General features: G+C 43.7%; 1 protein-coding gene across 2 annotated transcripts in view; it reads left to right on the forward strand.

Annotated features, from left to right (window-relative positions):
* The window catches only part of LOC110486083 (ubiquitin carboxyl-terminal hydrolase MINDY-3), a 48,463-nt gene that overhangs the window by 24,681 nt on the left and 5,404 nt on the right, over nucleotides 1-18,378 (forward strand). For both annotated transcript variants that reach the window (XM_036944567.1, XM_021557438.2), the window contains exons 11-12: nucleotides 4,036-4,108; nucleotides 13,276-13,351. In XM_036944567.1, coding sequence (XP_036800462.1) covers nucleotides 4,036-4,108; nucleotides 13,276-13,351 — 149 coding nt within the window. The remainder of the gene's footprint in view (nucleotides 1-4,035; nucleotides 4,109-13,275; nucleotides 13,352-18,378) is intronic.

An 18,378-nucleotide genomic window follows, 5' to 3' on the forward strand; every position in this document is an offset into this window, starting at 1 on the left:
TAGAGGAGAGTACATGAGTTAACCCCGTCTCTATAGCTGGGTTATACTGTACAGTGCCATCAAAGTATTCACCCCTTGATTAAAAAAATTAAATAAATCAATTTTAGAATAAGGCTGTAACGTAACAAATTGTGGAAAAAATCCTCTGCGTTCTAAACAGAATACTCCATAATGACAAAGCAAAAAGTTTTTTAGGAACAGAAATATCTATTTGGTCACTTTGCTATGTCGTGACTATCATTGTGTTTGACTGTTTATTTATAAAATGATTACATACCACGTTCAATTATTACGAGATTAATCATATAACAATTAAGTAGTAATCTGGGGCACCACTCCCGACCATCTCCCGACTAAACTCTAAATATATAAATGTCTCTAGAGATTTAAATTCCTACCATTTCAACGTGCAGCCACGCTCCATGGTTTTTCTGGTCTAATATGTAAATTATTCAGCGAGTCTTATTAAGCACTCACCTTGGAGGGCGGTGTCATTCACGTTACCACAAGGTCTGTGCTCATGTGGGCGTGGTTACTGACTGGGTAAAACTTTACATGAAAAACAATTCTCTCATTTAGAAGGCTAAACTCACATTTCATCTTCTCACAAATAGTTTAATATTTAATAATTTAAGTTCCACAACATTTAGATGTATACATCCCAGTTATCAGATTTACATTTCTAGAGTTATCGTTATTTGGTTATAGCGTCTTTAATGACATCACAAAATTGTAATGAATTCAACAGGATTGTTCTTTAAATACCCATGGACCATTCCAAGTGTTTGGATTATGGAAATATTGTTTCATTATCCAATCTTGGATGTCACAGTACTACAAAATCTCTGTTGTAACAAAGGGGTTTTTAACTTTCATTTCTGCATAGTGGCAGGTATTTATGACTGTCGTAAAATGGCAAACTTCCCCCCCTCTCCCCCTATGTGGGAGAGCGAGGGCGCTGTATAGCGGACCCACTGTAACCTGTTCATTCAGGTCTTCACAGGAGAGTCATGACAGCTGTGAGACTCGAAATTGAGCTCAGGTACATCCTGTTTCCGCCTGTAGTAAATAAAATGTATTGGACATGATTTGGAAAGGCGCATACCTGTCTATATAAGGTCCCACAGTTGACAGTGCATATCAGTGCAAAAATCAAGCCATGAGGTCAAAGGAATTGGCCATAGAGCTCCGAGACAGGATTGTGTCAAGGCACAGATCTGGGTAAGGGTACCAAAAAATGTCTACAGCATTGAATGACCCCAAGAACACATTGGCCTCCATCATTCTTAAATGGAAGAAGTTTGGAACCACAAACTCTTCCTAAATCTGGCCTCCCTGCCAAACTGAGCAATCGGGGAGAAGGGCCTTGGTCAAGGAGGTGACCAAGATTCCGATGGTCACTCTGACAGAGCTCCAGAGTTCATCTGTGGAGATGGGAGAACCTTCCAGAAGGACAACCATTTCTGCAGCACTCCACCAATCAGGCCTTTATGGTAGAATGGCCAGACGGAAGCCTCTCCTCAGTAAAAGGCACATGACAGCCGGCTTGAAGTTTGCCAAAAGGCACCTTAAGGACTCTCAGACCATGAGAAACAAGGTTCTCTGGTCTGATGAAACCAAGATTGAACTCTTTGGCCTGAATACCAAGCATCATGTCTGGATGTAACCTGGCACAATCCCTACGGTGAAGCATGTTGGAGGCAGCATCATGCTGTGGGGATGTTTTTTCAGTGTCAGAGACTGGGAGACTAGTCAGGATTGAAGGAAAGTTGAACAGAGTACAGAGAGATCCTTGATGAAAACCTGCTCCAGAATGCTCAGGACCTCAGACTGGGGTGAAGGTTTACCTTCCAATAGGACTATGACCCTAAGCACACAGCCAAGAAATCGTAGTGGCTTCGGGACAAGTCTCAATGACCTTGAGGGGCACAGCCAGAGCCCGGACTTGAACCCGATCTAACATTTCTGGAGAGACCTGAAAATAGCTGTGCAGCAACACTCCCCATCTAACCTGACAGAGCTTGAGAGGATCTGCAGAGAAGAATAGGAGAAACTCCCCAAATACAGATGTATTTATTTTATTTTACCTTTATTTAACCAGGTAGGCAAGTTGAGAACAAGTTCTCATTTACAATTGCGACCTGGCCAAGATAAAGCAAAGCAGTTCGACAGATACGACACAGAGTTACACATGGAGTAAAACAAACATACAGTCAATAATACAGTATAAACAAGTCTATATACAATGTGAGCAAATGAGGTGAGAAGGGAGGTAAAGGCAAAAAAGGCCATGGTGGCAAGGTAAATACAATATAGCAAGTAAAACACTGGAATGGTAGTTTTGCAATGGAAGAATGTGCAAAGTAGAAATAAAAATAATGGGGTGCAAAGGAGCAAAATAAATAAATAAATTAAATACAGTTGGGAAAGAGGTAGTTGTTTGGGCTAAATTATAGGTGGGCTATGTACAGGTGCAGTAATCTGTGAGCTGCTCTGACAGTTGGTGCTTAAAGCTAGTGAGGGAGATAAGTGTTTCCAGTTTCAGAGATTTTTGTAGTTCGTTCCAGTCATTGGCAGCAGAGAACTGGAAAGAGAGGCGGCCAAAGAAAGAATTGGTTTTGGGGGTGACTAGAGAGAGATACCTGCTGGAGCGTGTGCTACAGGTGGGAGATTCTATGGTGACCAGCGAGCTGAGATAAGGGGGGACTTTACCTAGCAGGGTCTTGTAGATGACATGGAGCCAGTGGGTTTGGCGACGAGTATGAAGCGAGGGCCAGCCAACGAGAGCGTACAGGTCGCAATGGTGGGTAGTATATGGGGCTTTGGTGACAAAACGGATTGCACTGTGATAGATGTGCCAAGCTTGTAGTGTTATACCCAAGGAGACTTGGAAAAAAATATTTAATGCATTTCAAGTCTAACTTAATAAAATTTGGAAAATTCTGAATACTTTCCGAATGTGCTGTATGTCACACATACACACTCCCTTCAGCAGCATCCTCCTCAGTAAATTATGCTCATGTAAGGGCAGTTAACCCCCTGACCATTCATTAACCCTTAACACACACGTCTAACTCCATGTCTATCTATCTGGAGGAAGAATGTACCGTTTGATTTATAGAGATACTTAAACTAACATCTACCCATTCTGTACCCCCAGCTGCTCTGACAGTGAGAGATGTGTGTGTGTGCACTCCTCTCTACCAGCTGGGAGCCTTCTCCTCTTGATGTCTCTTTCTCTCCAACTCTTCCCCTGATCTCCCTCTGTCATCTCTCTCCCTCTGTTCGTCTCTCTCTCTCGCTCCTACTGTTTCATCTGAACTCCTACTTTAATAAAGGCTAGCTGAGGGAGATGTGCTCAGTTTATTTGCTCTTTTCTGACTGTGTTTATGCGGGCTGAGTGTGTTTGTGTAAAACGCCACTGTAGTAAACATACTCCAGTTCAGTGGATGCAGCCAGTGTCATTAATACTAGGCTAACCACAGTGCGTGTTTGCTTATGCAGTTTGGTTCCCAGCCTGTTAAAACTGTCATATTACACTATGAAACTTGGGTAAGGGAGTACGGAGTTGGGGGTTGATGAATCCAGAGGGCCGGACTAACCCCCCCCCCCATCTCAACACACACACACACTGTCCTATCTCTGTGAAATCTGTCTTCCCTTATTTCTCCCCCTGGCAACATCACTCTGAGCCAGCAAACAAACAACTATAACTCTGTATGAGCGTCTCATTGGCTGATATGTGTTTTGAGTGAAAACAAAATGTCTGGTTTTATCTGCAGATCAGCTAATAACCCAACAGAGCATGATGATAATGATAGTCCGTACACACACACACGCGCGCGTGTACTCCTTAGAGCTGGTGTTGTAGTCTTAATTCTTGACCTATTAAGTGATCTTTGTGTGCCTCGGTCTACACAACATCTCTCTCGCTCTTGGGATTTTCTGGAGAATTGGAAGCCTGTCTAATTTCTGTGTTTAGACTATAATATAATGTTGAAATCTGACATATGTCCCTTTCTCTTGTCTTTGTAGGAGATGTGTCTGGTGGCTCCTGAGTCTCCATCTGAACAGGCCAGGAGAGTCTTCCAAACCTTCGACCCAGAAGGTAATACCGTTCAATGATAGTCTGATAGTCTCTAGGGTTGGGCAGAATCCAGATTTTCATACCATTTCTGTACCATACTGGGGTATACAGTATTACCGGAAGTGCACACAAGGGGTGCTATTAAAATAGAAACCACAACAATTTAGGCAACGAGGATCTTGATCCAGGAGGGGATTGAATGTCTCGGCTGTAACCAAGAAGCTTGATCTTGACACTTAGCCACTTAGCTAGAAAGTTAGCAAACCAAATGCATAGCTGGAGCCCTGAGCTGGATATAATTGATTTGCCACATCTTAGGTTTCTTATAGTTATAAGCAGTGGCGTAGCACGCAAACCCTGGTTTATCGGTATTGAATATCATACCATCTGTATTTCGAAATACCCCAACATACGGTATAAATGGTATGTTGCCTAACAGTCTCTCTCTCACACACACACACCAATATCCTGGACATGTTATATTTTCTCCTCTCTCCTTCCTGGTAGAGCATGTGCCTGTATAACCTCCCATTCCTATCTTTTCATCCTCTCTTCTCCTCATCCTCTGTGCGGGGGTCCTCTCATCTCTGCTGTTGTTTTGGGGTTAGTGTCTGTGTCAGCCTGCCCGCCCGCCCCAATCTCCCCACAGCTGAGTCAACCTGCTCCCATCCTTTTCCTCTTTTTGGGGTGACCGGGGGGGGCAAAGAAAGGGGCAAGGATAGGGCATCCAGCTTGGTCTCACGTTAGAATTAGACGTTCATCCATATTTCTCAAGCATCGAATTTAGAAGTTGTTCAAAAAGTCAAATTTGTAAGTATTTTTAATGTTCAGGTATTAACTCCGAAGCAACTTTCTATTGTTGGATTCGAACTTGCAACCCGAGGCAGATGCTTACACCTATCGCCATCCCTGTCCACAACGCCCTAGCAAAACCGAAACCTACTTGAAGGTAACAGCGCTCACTGTTGCCTCTAGTGGCCGGTTTCCAACAGTCCTGAAACATGGATGGATGTCGAATACTGACTTGTATCACGGGTGACTTGGCTGGAGAAGGGAGGGACGTAGCGGAGTTCTACTTAACTCTATGAGAATTTACTGAGTCGAGAGGATGTTCGATTCTGAGGCCCGCTGCTTTCTAATCACTACCCTCTGCTTTGGCCGTGGAAAGAAGCTGAGAGACTGAACGAACAATGAGGGGAGAGGGACACACTATATTACCAAAAGTATGTGGACACATGGTCGTCAAACATCTCATTCCAGAATCATGGGCATTAATAAAGTTCGTCCCCTCTTTGCTGCTATAACAGCCTCCACTCTTCTGGGAAGGCGTTCCACTAGATGTTGGAACATTTCTGCAGGGACTTGCTTCCATTCAGCCACAAGCATTATTGAGGATGGGCACTGATGTGCGATTTAGGCTTGGCTTGCAGTCAGCGTTACAATTCATCACAGAGGTGTTCGATGGGGTTGAGGTCAGGGCTCTTGCGATCAAACTTATTTCAGCCGATGTCACAAAGTGCTATACAGAAACCCAGCCTAAAACCCCAAACAGCAAGACATGCAAATATAGAAGCACGGTGGCTAGAAAAATCTCAATAGAAAGGCAGGAACCTAGGAAGAAACAGAGAGGAACCAGGCTCCGAGGCCAAGATGTTAAAATGTTCATAGATGACCAGCAGGGTCTAATAATCATCATCATCATCATCATAGTGGTTGTAGAGGGTCAGCACAGGTCAGCACCTCAGGAATGAATGTCAGTTGGCTTTTCATAGCAGAGCATTCAGAGGTTGAGACAGCAGGTGTGGTAGAGTGAGAGTCGAAAACAGCAGGTCCGGGACAATGTAGCACGTCCAGTGAACAGGTCAGGGTTCTATAGCCACGGGCAGAACAGTTGAAACTGGAGCAGCAGCACGACCAGGTGAACTGGGGACAGCAAGGAGTCATCAAGCCAGATAGTCTTGAGGCAAGGTCCCAGGGCTTAGGTCCTCCGAGAGGGGAGGGAGAGAGAGAGAATTAGAGGGAGCGTATTTAAATTCACAGAGTACACCGGATAAGACAGGAGAAATACTCCAGATATAACAGACTGACCATAGCCCCCCGACAAACTATTGCAGCATAAATACTGGAGGCTGAGACGGGAGGGGTCGGAAGACACCTACGATACCCCCGGACAGGGCCAACCAGACAGGATATAACCCCACCCACTTTGCCAAAGCACAGCCCCCACACCACTAGAGGGGTATCTTCAAGGCCAGTCAAGTTCTCAACAAACCATTTCTGTATGGACCTCACTTTGTGCACGGATACGTTGTCATGCTGAAACAGGAAAGGGTCATCCCCAAACTGTTTCCACAAAGTTGGAATATAATTGTATGCTGTAGCGTCAAGATTTCCGTTGACTGGAACTAAGGGGCCGAGCCCGAAGCATGAAAAACAGCTCCAGACCATTATTCCTCCTCCACCAAACATTACAGTTGGCACTATGCATTGGGGCAATAGCGATCTCCTGGCATCTGCCAAACCCAGATTAATCTGCCGAACAGCCAGATGGTGAAGCGTGATTCATCACTCCAGAGAACGCAAGCCTAAGTCCAATGGCGGCGAGCTTTACACCACTCCAGCCAACACTTGGCATTGTGCATGGTGATCTTACTCTTGTGTGCTGCTGCTCAGCCATGGAAACCCACTTCATGAAGCTCCCCACGAACAGTTCATTTGCTGACATTGCTTCCAAAGGCAGTTTGGAACTCGGTAGTGAGTGTTGCAACCGAGGACAGGCAATTAAAACATATATATATATATATATTTATTTATTTATTTATTTATTTATTTATAAACGTGCTACAGCACTCTGCGGTCCCGTTCTGGAGCTTGTGTGGCCTACCACTTTGCAGCTGAGCCGTTGTTGCTCCTAGATTTTTCCACTTCACAATAACAGCACTTACCGTTGACCGGGGTAGCTTTAGCAGTGAAGACATTTGACGAACTGACTTGTTGGAAAGGTGGCATCCTATGACGGTGTCATGTTAAAAGTCAGTTCTTCGGTAAGGCCATTCTATTGCCAATGTTTGTCTATGGAGATTGCATGGCTGTGTGCTCAATTTTATACACCTGTCAGCAACGGGTATGACTGAAGTTGCTGAATCCACTAATTTAAAGGGGTGTCCACTTACTTTTGTATATGTAATGTATGTATGGAGCGATGGAGGTACCCATGGTATGTGTGATTGTCACACTACACGATGAGAGCGTGATGCATGTTGCTGGAGTGTGTGTATGTGTTCAGCTGAAGACTGATAAGGCCACCAAAGTAATAACCCACACACACACACACAACCCCCCCATGGACCAGACCTGCACGGACACATTTGTGTGTTTGTCGCTGTCTTTGATGTCTGTCTTTAGTGAGCGCTGCTGTGTGCGTGTGTGTGTGTGTTCCAGCAGGAATAGGCGGCATCTTTTCTGACGCACTAATCAACATTCCTCCGTTTCATGTTTATTAGAACAATATGCCTCTTAACATGGCTGAGGGTATGTGTGCGCCTGTGTTTTGTGTTGTTTTTTAACAAAGTGAGCCTCACCAGCTGAGAGTAGTCTATTCTATTTGCTACACCAAATATGTAGTAAACACACTGACCCGTTCAGACCAGAGAGAGAGAAATTGATGGGTCTGTCTGTGCCCGAGATGAGTTTCTGCTGTTTCGTGAAAAACAAATCATATATACCATATGGATGTTTATACACACACTAAAACCAGCAGAGTTGAGAGGAGTGTCAAAGCCCAATAAATCTGCCAGTGTCACATCTAGAGTCGGCCCAGTTCACTGTGTTATAGAAGAGAGGCGCCAAAAAACACACACATCCCGCATGCACGCAATAATTTACACACAGGTCTCAGACACACAGGTCCCGCGTGCATGCATGCAATAACACACGGCTTCATTAGTGTTCCACACAGAATTTGAAACTATGACTCTGCTGTAGTCCTTCCCAATGTACAACACACATACTCAAATCAAATTTTATTAGTCACATGTGCCGAGTACAACAGGTGTAGACCTTAAAGTGAAATGCTTACTTACGTGCTCCTAACCAACAATGCAGTTTTAAAAAATATGGATAAGAATAAGAAATAAAAGTAACAAGTAATTAAAGAACAGCAGTAAAATAACAATAGCGAGACTATATACAGGTGGGTACCAGTACAGAGTCAATGTGCGGGGGCACCAGGTAGTTGAGGTAATATGTACAGGTACAGTGGGGAGAACAAGTATTTGATACACTGACGATTTTGCAGGTTTTCCTACTTACAAAGCATGTAGAGGTCTGTCATTTTTATCATGGGTACACTTCAACTGTGAGAGACGAAATCTAAAACAAAAATCCAGAAAATCACATTGTATGTTTTTAAGTAATTCATTTGCATTTTATTGCATGACATAAGTATTTGATCACCTACCAACCAGTAAGAATTCCAGCTCTCACAGACCTGTTAGTTTTTCTTTAAGAAGCCCTCCTGTTCTCCACTCATTACCTGTATTAACTGCACCTGTTTGAACTTGTTACCTGTATAAAAGACACCTGTCCACACACTCAAACAAACAGACTCCAACCTCTCCACAATGGCCAAGACCAGAGAGCTGTGTAAGGACATCAGGGATAAAATTGTAGACCTGCACAAGGCTGGGATGGGCTACAGGACAATAGGCAAGCAAGCAGTTGGCGCAATTATTAGAAAATGGAAGAAGTTCAAGATGACGATCAATCACCCTCGGTCTGGGGTTCCATGCAAGATCTCACCTCGTGGGGCATCAATGATCATGAGGAAGGTGAGGGATCAGCCCAGAACTACACGGCAGGACCTGGTCAATGACCTGAAGAGAGCTGGGACAACAGTCTCATTGAAAACTATTAGTAACACACTACGCCGCCATGGATTAAAATCCTGCAGCGCACGCAAGGTCCCCAAGCGCATGTCCAGGCCCGTCTGAAGTTTGCCAATGACCATCTGGATGATCCAGAGGATCTCCTCCTCAACTGACGATACTGTCTGCATGCACAAGAGTGCAATGCAAATAGTCTGGGTAGCCATTTGATAAGGTGTTCAGGAGGATTGGGGATAGAAGCAGTTTAGAAGCCTTTTGGACCTAGACTTGGCACTCTGATGCCGTGAGGTAGCAGAGATAACACTCAGACAATTTTTAGGGCCTTCCTCTGACACCGACTGGTTTTGAGGTCCTGGATGGCTTAAAGCTTGGCCCCAGATGTACTGGGCCGTTAGCGCTACACTCTGTAGTACCTTGCGGTCGGAGACCGAGCAGTTACCATACCAGGCAGTGACGCAACCAGTCAAGATACTCTCGATGGTGCAGCTGTAGAACCTTTTGAAGATCTGAGGACCCATGCCAATCTCCTGAGGGGGAATAGGTTTTGTCGTGCCCTCTTCACGACTGTCTTGGTGTGCTTGGACCATGTTAGTTTGTTGGTGATGTGGACACCAAGGAACTTGAAGCTCTCAACCTGATCCACTGCAGCCCCGTCGATGAGAATGGGGACATGCTCGGTAGTCCACAATCATCTCCTTTGTCTTGATCATGTTGCAGGAGAGATTGTTGTCCTGGCACCACACGGCCAGGTCTCTGACCTCCTCCCTATAGGCTGTCTCGTCGTTGTCAGTGATCAGGCTACTACTGTTGTCATCAGCAAACTTAATGATGGTGTTTGAGTTGTGCCTGGCCGTGCAGTCATGAGTGAACAGGAGGAGACTGAGCACGCACCCCTGAGGGGCCCGAGCACGCACCCCTGAGGGGCTCCTGTGTTGAGGATCAGCGTGGCAGATGTGTTGTTACCTACCCTTACCACCTGGGGGCGGCCTGTTAGGAAGTCCAGGATCAAGTTGCAGAGGGAGGTGTTTAGTCCCAGGGTCCTTAGCTTATTGATGAGCTTTGAGGGCACTATGGTGTTGAATGCTGAGCTCTTGTCAATGAATAGCATTCTCACATAGGTGTTCCTTTTGTCCAGGTGAGAAAGGGCTATGTGGAGTGCAATAGAGATTGCATGATCTGTATGCAAATTGGAGTGGGTCTACGGTTTCTAGGATAATGGTGTTGATGTGAATCATGACCAGCCTATCAAAGCATTTCATGGCTACAGACCTGAGTGCCACGGGTCTGTAGTCATTTAGGCAGGTTACCTTAGTGTTATTGGGCACAGGCACTGCGGTGGTCTGATTAAAACATGTTGGTATTACAGACTTGGACAGGGAGAGGTTGAAAATGTCAGAGAAGACACTTGCCAGTTGAACAGCACATGCTCGCATTACATGTCCTGGTAATCCGTCTGGCCCTGCGGCCTTGTGAATGCTGACCTGTAACTTCTTATGGCTGCAGGGGCAGTATTGAGTAGCTTGGATGAAAAGCGTGCCCAGAATAAACGGCTTGCTCCTCAGTCTCAGTTGCTAATATATGCATATTATTATTAGTATTGGATAGAAAACACTCTGAAGTTTCTAAAACTGTTTGAATGATGTCTGTGAGTATAACAGAACTCCTATGGCAGGCAAAAACCTGAGAAGAAATCCAAACAGGAAGTGAGAAATCTGAGGTTGGTCGATTTTTCAACCCAGGCCCTATTGAATTCACAGTGGGATATGAATTAAGTTGCACTTCCTAGGGCTTCCACTAGATGTCAACTGTCTTTAGAAACTTGAATGAGGCTTCTACTGTGGTGTGGGACTGAATGAGTCAGGTTACTGGCAGAGAGCCATTTCCTGGTCACGCGCATTCCACATGATATCGACCTGCGTTTCATTGCTCCTCTACTCATAGGAATTCTCCGGTTGAAACTTTATTGAATATTTATGATAAAAACATCCTAATGATTGATTCTATACATAGTTTAAAATGTTTCTTCGACCTGTAATATAACTTTTTGAAGTTTTTTTGTCTGAAGTAATGCTCGACCTGCATGAGCGTTTGGATATGTATACCTAATGCGCTAACAAAAGCTACTTGGACATAAGTAACGGACATTATCGAACAAATCAAACATTTATTGTGGAACTAGGATTCCTGGGAGTGCATTCTGATGAAGATCATCAAAAGTGGGGGAATGTTTATAATGTGATTTCTGGTTTCTGTTGACTCCAACATGCCGGCTTATTTTATTATTTTTCTGAGCGCCGTCTCAGATTATTGCATGGTTTGCTTTTTCCGTGAAGCTTTTTTAAAATCTGACACAGCGGTTGCATTAAGGAGAGGTTTATCTATAATTCCATGTGTATACAGTGGGGCAAAAAACTATTTAGTCAGCCACCAATTGTGCAAGTTCTCCCACTTAAAAAGATGAGAGGCCTGTAATTTTCATCATAGGTACACTTCAACTATGACGGCTGTGCTTCCCTTTGTAGTCTGTAATAGTTTGCAAGCCCTGCCACATCCGACGAGCGTCAGAGCCGGTGTAGTACAATTTGATCTTAGTCCTGTATTGACGCTTCGCCTGATTGATGGTATGTCAGAGGGCATAGCAGGATTTCTCATAAGCTTCCAGGTTAGAGTCCCGCTCCATGAAAGCGGCGGCTCTTTGCCTTTTACCTCAGTGCGGATGTTGCCTGTAATTCAAGGCTTCTGGTTGGGTTATGTATGTATAGTCACTGTGGGGACGACGTCATTGATGCACTTATTGATAAAGCCTATGACTGATGTGGTGTACTCCTCAATGCCATCGGAATATATTCCAGTCTGTGCTAGCAAAACAGTCCTGTAGTTTAGCATCTGCTTCATCGGGCTGCTTTAATATTTTCTTCTAAGCAAGAATCAGGAGGATAGAATTATGATCAGATTTGCCAAATGGAGGGCGAAGGAGAGCTTTGTATGCGTCTCTGTGCGTGGAGTAAAGGTGGTCAAGTTTATTTTTTTGCACATTTAACATGCTGATAAATCCGTTTTAACACATTTCTAAGTTCCCCTGTATTAAAGTCCCAACTACTAGGAGCACCGCCTCTGGGTGAGCATTTTCTTGTTTGCTTATGGCGGAATACAGCTCATTCAATGCTGTCTTAGTGCCAGCCTTAGTCTGTGGTGGTATGTAGACAGCTACGAAAAATACAGATGAAAACTGTATCATGAGGTACTGTACCTCAGGTGAGCAATAGCTCTAAACTTCCTTAGATATCGTGCACCAGCTGTTATTTACAAAAATACATACTCTGCTGCCCCTTGTCTTACCAGACACCGCTGTTCTATCCTGCCGGTACATTGTATAACCAGCCAGCTGTATGTTGATAGTGTCGTCATTCAGCCATGACTCCATGAAACATAAGGTATTACAGTTTTGAATGCCCCGTTGGTAGTTTAGTCTTCCGCGTAGGTCATCTATTTTATTCTCCAAAGATTGCACGTTTGCAAGCAAAATGGGAGGAAGTGAAGGTTTATTTGATCGCCTACGAATTCTCAGATGGCAGCCTGCCCCCGGCCCCTTTTTCTCTGCCGCCTCATCACACATATCACGGGGATCTGCGCCTGTTCCCGAGAAAGCAGTAGTATATAATTCGTGTCAGGCTCGTCAGACTCGTTAAAGGGAAAAAAGGATTCTGCTTGTCCGTGGTGAGTAATCGCAGTCCTGATGCCAGAAGTTATTTTCGGTCAAAAGAGATGGTAGCGGCCACATTAAGTTACAAACAACACAAATAAACAAACAAAAAAAACACAATGGGTTGGGGACATGTAAAATGTCAGCTTTCTTCTCCAGCGCCATTGCACACACACACACAATCATATGTTAGTGTTTTAAGACAGGTAAGACACACGTACATATGGACACACGTGGTAGTGTTTAAAGCTGGTCCTTTCAGGTACAGAAGTCATAGCTGAGGAATGTAGGTCAGACAGAGGAGAGAACAAGGCTGGCTTTTGTGTGTGTGTTGCATGTGTACATATGTGTTTGTGTGTGCTTAATATCCTCAGTTAGCTCAATGTAAACTGTGTGTGTTCAGTGTGAGGGAAAGTGAAGGCCTGTCCTGTCTCAGTGCCACTGGGACTTGCTGATAATGGCGCACCCTCTCCATCCCACCTCTTTGATCATAACTCCCAGAAAACAAACACACGGAATTGCTGTGGAATCTGAGGCCTGTCTCCTAGCTGTGTTAGAACTAAAATTATCTGACAAATATTCTCTTTCTCTCCCTCCAGATAACGGCTTTATTCCAGACTCTCTGTTGGAGGAGGTGATGAAGGCACTAGACCTCGTCTCAGAACCTGAATACTAGTAAGTGTGTGTGCTCTTGTCCAGCACCAGTTCCAGCCGCCTTAGCTAATGTTTCACTGCTGCTGGGTAAAGAGCAGAGAACACCGACAGAACCAGAGAGCGAGAACACTAAACGTCCAGAGGATGCGAGAAAGAGGGGGGGATGGAGTGGGGTATTAAACTACTAGCAGAAAGACTGGAAGGAAATAATTGAATGTGCTGCTTCAAACAAGGTTTAGAGTGAGGAATAGTTCAATTCAAAGGGCTTTATTGGCATGGGAAACATGTTTACATTGCCAAAGCAAGTGGAATAGATAATAAACATAAGTGAATTTAACATTGGCAGTAGAATGGCCTTACTGATGAGCTCACTGACTTTCAACGTGGGACCATCATAGGATGCCACCTTTCCAACAAGTCAGTTTGTAAAATTTCTACCCTGCTAGAGCTGCCCTGGTCAACTAAGTGCTGTTATTGTGAAGTAGAAATGTCTAGGATCAACAACGGATCAGCCTCGAAGTGGTAGGCCACACAAGCTCACAGAACGGGGCTGCTGATTGGCATAGCGCGTAAAAATCATCTGTCCTCGGTTGCAACACTCACTACTGAGTTCCGAACTGCCTCAGGAAGCAACGTCAGCACAGGAACTGTTTGTGGGAAGTGAAATGGGTTTCCATGGCCGAGCAGCCATATACAAGCGTACGATCACCATGCGCAATGCCAAGCATCGGCTGGAGTGGTGTAAAGCTCGCTGCCATTGGACTCTGGAGCAGTGGAAATGCGTTTTCTGGGGTGATGAATCACGCTTCACCACCTTGCAGTCCGACGGACGATTCTGGGTTTGGCCGATGCCAGGAGAACGCTACCTGCCCCAAAGCATAGTGCCAACTGTAGTTTGGTGGAGGAGGAATATTGGTCTGGTGTTGTTTTTCATGGTTTGGAGGGAATCTTAATGCTACAGCATACAATGACATTCTAGATGATTCTGTGCTTCCAACTTTGTGGCAACAGTATGGAGGAAGGCCCTTTCATGTTTCAGCATGACAATGCCCCCATGAACAAAGATACAGATGGTTAGTCGAGATCAGTGTGGAAGAACTTGACTGGCCTGCACAGAGCCCTGTCCTCAACTTCATCGAACAATTTTGGGATGAATTGGAACGCCGACTGAGACCCAGGCCTAATCGCCCAACATCAGTGCCCGACCTCACTAATGCTCTTGTGGCTGAATGGATGTAAGTCCCCGCAGTAATGTTTCAACATTTAGTGGAAAGCCTTCCCCAGAAGAGTGGAGGATGTTATAGCAGCAAAGGGGGGACCAACTCCATATTAATGCCCATGCTTTTGGAATGAGATGTTCGACGTGCAGGTGTCCACATACTTTGGGTTATGTAGTTTGTATTTACAATGGTGTTTGTGCTTCACTGGTTGCCCTTGTGACAACGGGTCACAAATATTGCTGCTGTGACGGCACACTGTGATATTTCAACGAATAGATGTGGGAGTTATCAAAATTGATTTGCTTTCAAATTCTTTGTGGGCCTGTGTAATCTGAAGGAAATATGTGTCTCTAACATGGTCATACATTTGGCAGGGGAACTGAACAGTTATTTTAAAAGCATGAGAACCGGTTAACTTCTTGGCGCACCCATCCCGTTAGCGGGATCATTTTCATCAACGTCCTCTGAATTTCAGGGCGCCAAATTCAAATTAAATTACAAAAAATATTTAATTTTCATGAAATCACAAGTGCAATATAGCAAAACACAGCTTAGCTTGTTGTTAATCCACCTGGCGTGTCAAATTTCAAAAAAGCTTTACAGCAAAAGCTATCCAAGCGTTTATGCTAGGACATCTCTCTCAGCAGACAAAACATTACAAACAGCTAGCAGCAAAGTAGATTGGTCACGAAAGTCAGAAAAGCAATAAAATGAATCGCTTACCTTTGATGATCTTCGGATGTTTGCACTCACGAGACTCCCAGTTACACAATAAATGTTCCTTTTGTTCCACAAAGATTGTTTTATATCCAAAATACCTCCATTTGGTTGGCGCGTTTTGTTCAGAAATCCACAGGCTCGAGCAGTCACGACGGGGCAGAGGAAAATTCCAAAAAGTATCCGTAAAGTTTGTAGAAACATGTCAAAGGTTTTTTATAATCAATCCTCAGGTTGTTTTTACAATAAATAATTGATCATATTTCAACCGGACCGTAGCTTTTTCAATAGGAGAGAGAAAAACTGACGCGATGTGATCATTCTCGCTCATTTTCAGAATAAAAGCCTGAAACTATGTCTAAAGACTGTTCACACCATGTGGAAGCCATAGGGAAAGGAATCTGGTTGATATCCCTTTAAATGGAGGGAAGGCATGCAATGGAACAGGGAGGTTTGTTTCTCTTAGGCACTTCCTTGTTGGATTTTCCTCAGGTTTTTGCCTGCAATATCAGTTATGTTATACTCACAGACAATCTTTTGACAGTTTTGGAAACTTTTGTGTTTTCTATCTATCTAATTATATGCATATTCTAGATTCTGGGCCTGAGAAAAGGCCGTTTCATTTGGGTATGTTTTTCATCAAAATACTGCCCCCTACACTCAACAGGTTAATCTAGTCCCACAACAAAATGCCTATGCAAAGCCCTCCAGTGTCTGCCTGGAAGCTGAAAAGCGTTGCCCTCCCCTGCCCTCCTTTTGGCAAATCTGACCATGACTCCATTTTGTTGCTCCCATTGTATTGGCCGAAACTAAAACAGGAAACGCCCGTGCTCAGGTCTATCCAACACTGGTCTGACCAATGGAAGATAAAAATAATTATATATTTAAAAAAGTATTATAATAATACAAAAATAATAATAATATATATATAATTATTAAAAAAAAATATATATATATATATATATAAAACTTGCAGCAGCACTATCAAGGTTCTTATTAGCTATTTCCAGTCTTAGCTGAGACGGTGAGCAAATAATTAGTTTTTAGATTTTACAGCACCTTACACAACATGCATCTGCTCATTTCCCTAATCACCCCATTCACTCTGTCCAATTTGAAATATAGTTGAGTAGTGGAGACCAGAGTCTATCAAACTTGGGCTGTCTCTTGTGGAGGTCATAAGTGAGCTTTTCAAGAGAAAGTCAGCAATCTGGTCAATCCACATTTTAAATGTAGGAGGGGTATTAGAGGCCCACAATAGAATAATACATTTCTTAGCAAAGTATGTAATAGTCATAAGCAAATTGTCTCTGTCAGGATCAAGAACAAAGTCCTGCTGGGCATTAAGAAGATAGATACACGGGATCATATCAAACTGTAGGATTTTCTGTGCAGCAGTATGTATAGATTGCCAAAATCTGGCAATCTCTCTACAGTTCCAAAATACATGCATATAGGTTCCACTTTCAGAGGTACATATTTTACAGTTAGGAGAGATGTCCATTTTCATTCTATGGAGTCTCAAAGGAGTGTAATAAAATTTGTACAAAAATGTGTAATCTGATTCTTTCATTTTTACATTAGTAGAGGAGCAGTATACCCTGTCGCAAACCTCCGCCCATATCTCATCACTGATAGTCAGACCAAGGTCCCTTTCCCAGATTATTTTTAAAGGAGTAAAGGAGGAGCCTCCTTTCTCAGAAAGGAGTCTATAGATATAAGATATTTTGCCTTTAATGGATTGTGCTGTGACAAGAAGGGTTTCAACTTCATTCAACTGAGTTTCTAACCTCCTCTTGGAAGTAAATGAGGAAATTACATGTATAATTTGAAGATTTTTTTTCTTTATTTTTTTTATAAAGAAAATGGGATCTTCGCACATTGAATTCACTGCAGAGCTCTTGAAAGGATTTCAGTGTAGTGGTTTTCTGATGAAATAGGTCTGAAAAGATCCTGATTCCTAGAATATGCCAAAGATGAAAGTTGGCATCCTTCAGGACTTTTGGCAAGTCTGGGTTGCCTACTATGGGCGAGTGAGAACATATTTGGGAGGAAATACCCAGGTATTTCTTACAGTCCCTCCGCTAGTAGGGTGCTGTAAATCACAAAGGTTTTGGCCATGTTGCCCACTTCACTAAAGTTATTAATGAATATAATTGAGCTTAGTGGCAATGAACCACAGGATTGGGCTTCTATCTGAATCCACATTGACTCTTGTCTGTCTGTGATCCATGTTAGCATGTTGCGGATTTGGGCAGACCAGTAGTTCAATTGAAGGGAGAGAAGGGCAAGACCACCCTTAGATTCAGGTTTCAATGGAGTAGAGAACTTGATCCTAGGTTTCTATTGCCCCATATAAATTTGGTAATGCTTTGGTTAGTTGTTTTGAAAAAGGAAACTAAGAGGTAGCATGGGAGCATCTGAAATAAATAGTTCAGTCTAGGGAGGATGTTCATACGGATGACATTAATTCTTCCTACTAAGCTAATTGGGAGGGAGATAGTTTTCCTTGAAAAGGCTATTCAGATCTGGTGTAATGAAGGTATTGAAACCCCTGTGACTTCCATTGGAATGGACATAGTGTCTTCATAGAGCTGGTGAGCGTAAGATTGAGAGGGCAGACAGTGGATTTGTTCAAATTGATCTTATAACCTGAACATGCCATACTGAGCAATTGTCTAAAATGGGAGGGCTTTCTCAGGGTTGGATATGTAGAGCAAGACATCTTCCTCGTAAAGCGAAATCTTGTGCTGCAGGCCGCCTGCAGAAACACCCGTAATACTTGGATTGCTCCGTAATACTTGGATTGCTCCTGGATTGCTCCGCCCCCAACAAATAGAGCAGGGGGGACAGTGAGCACCCTTGTCTTGTGCCTCGTCCCAAAGGGAATCTGTCAGAATTCATTCCATTAGTAGTCACCATGACATTTGGATGAGAGTAGTGATTTGATCCATTTAATAAAGTTTGGGCCCATATTGAACTTTTCTAAGACAGAACAGAAAGCTCCACTCCATCCTGTCGAATGCCTTCTCAGCATCCAGTGAAGCCAGCAGGACAGGGGTGTGGAACACCTTCTCAGCATCCAGTGAAGCCAGCAGGACAGGGGTCTTC

Source organism: Oncorhynchus mykiss, chromosome 2 (assembly GCF_013265735.2).
Source record: "Oncorhynchus mykiss isolate Arlee chromosome 2, USDA_OmykA_1.1, whole genome shotgun sequence".
Lineage (NCBI taxonomy): Eukaryota > Metazoa > Chordata > Actinopteri > Salmoniformes > Salmonidae > Oncorhynchus > Oncorhynchus mykiss.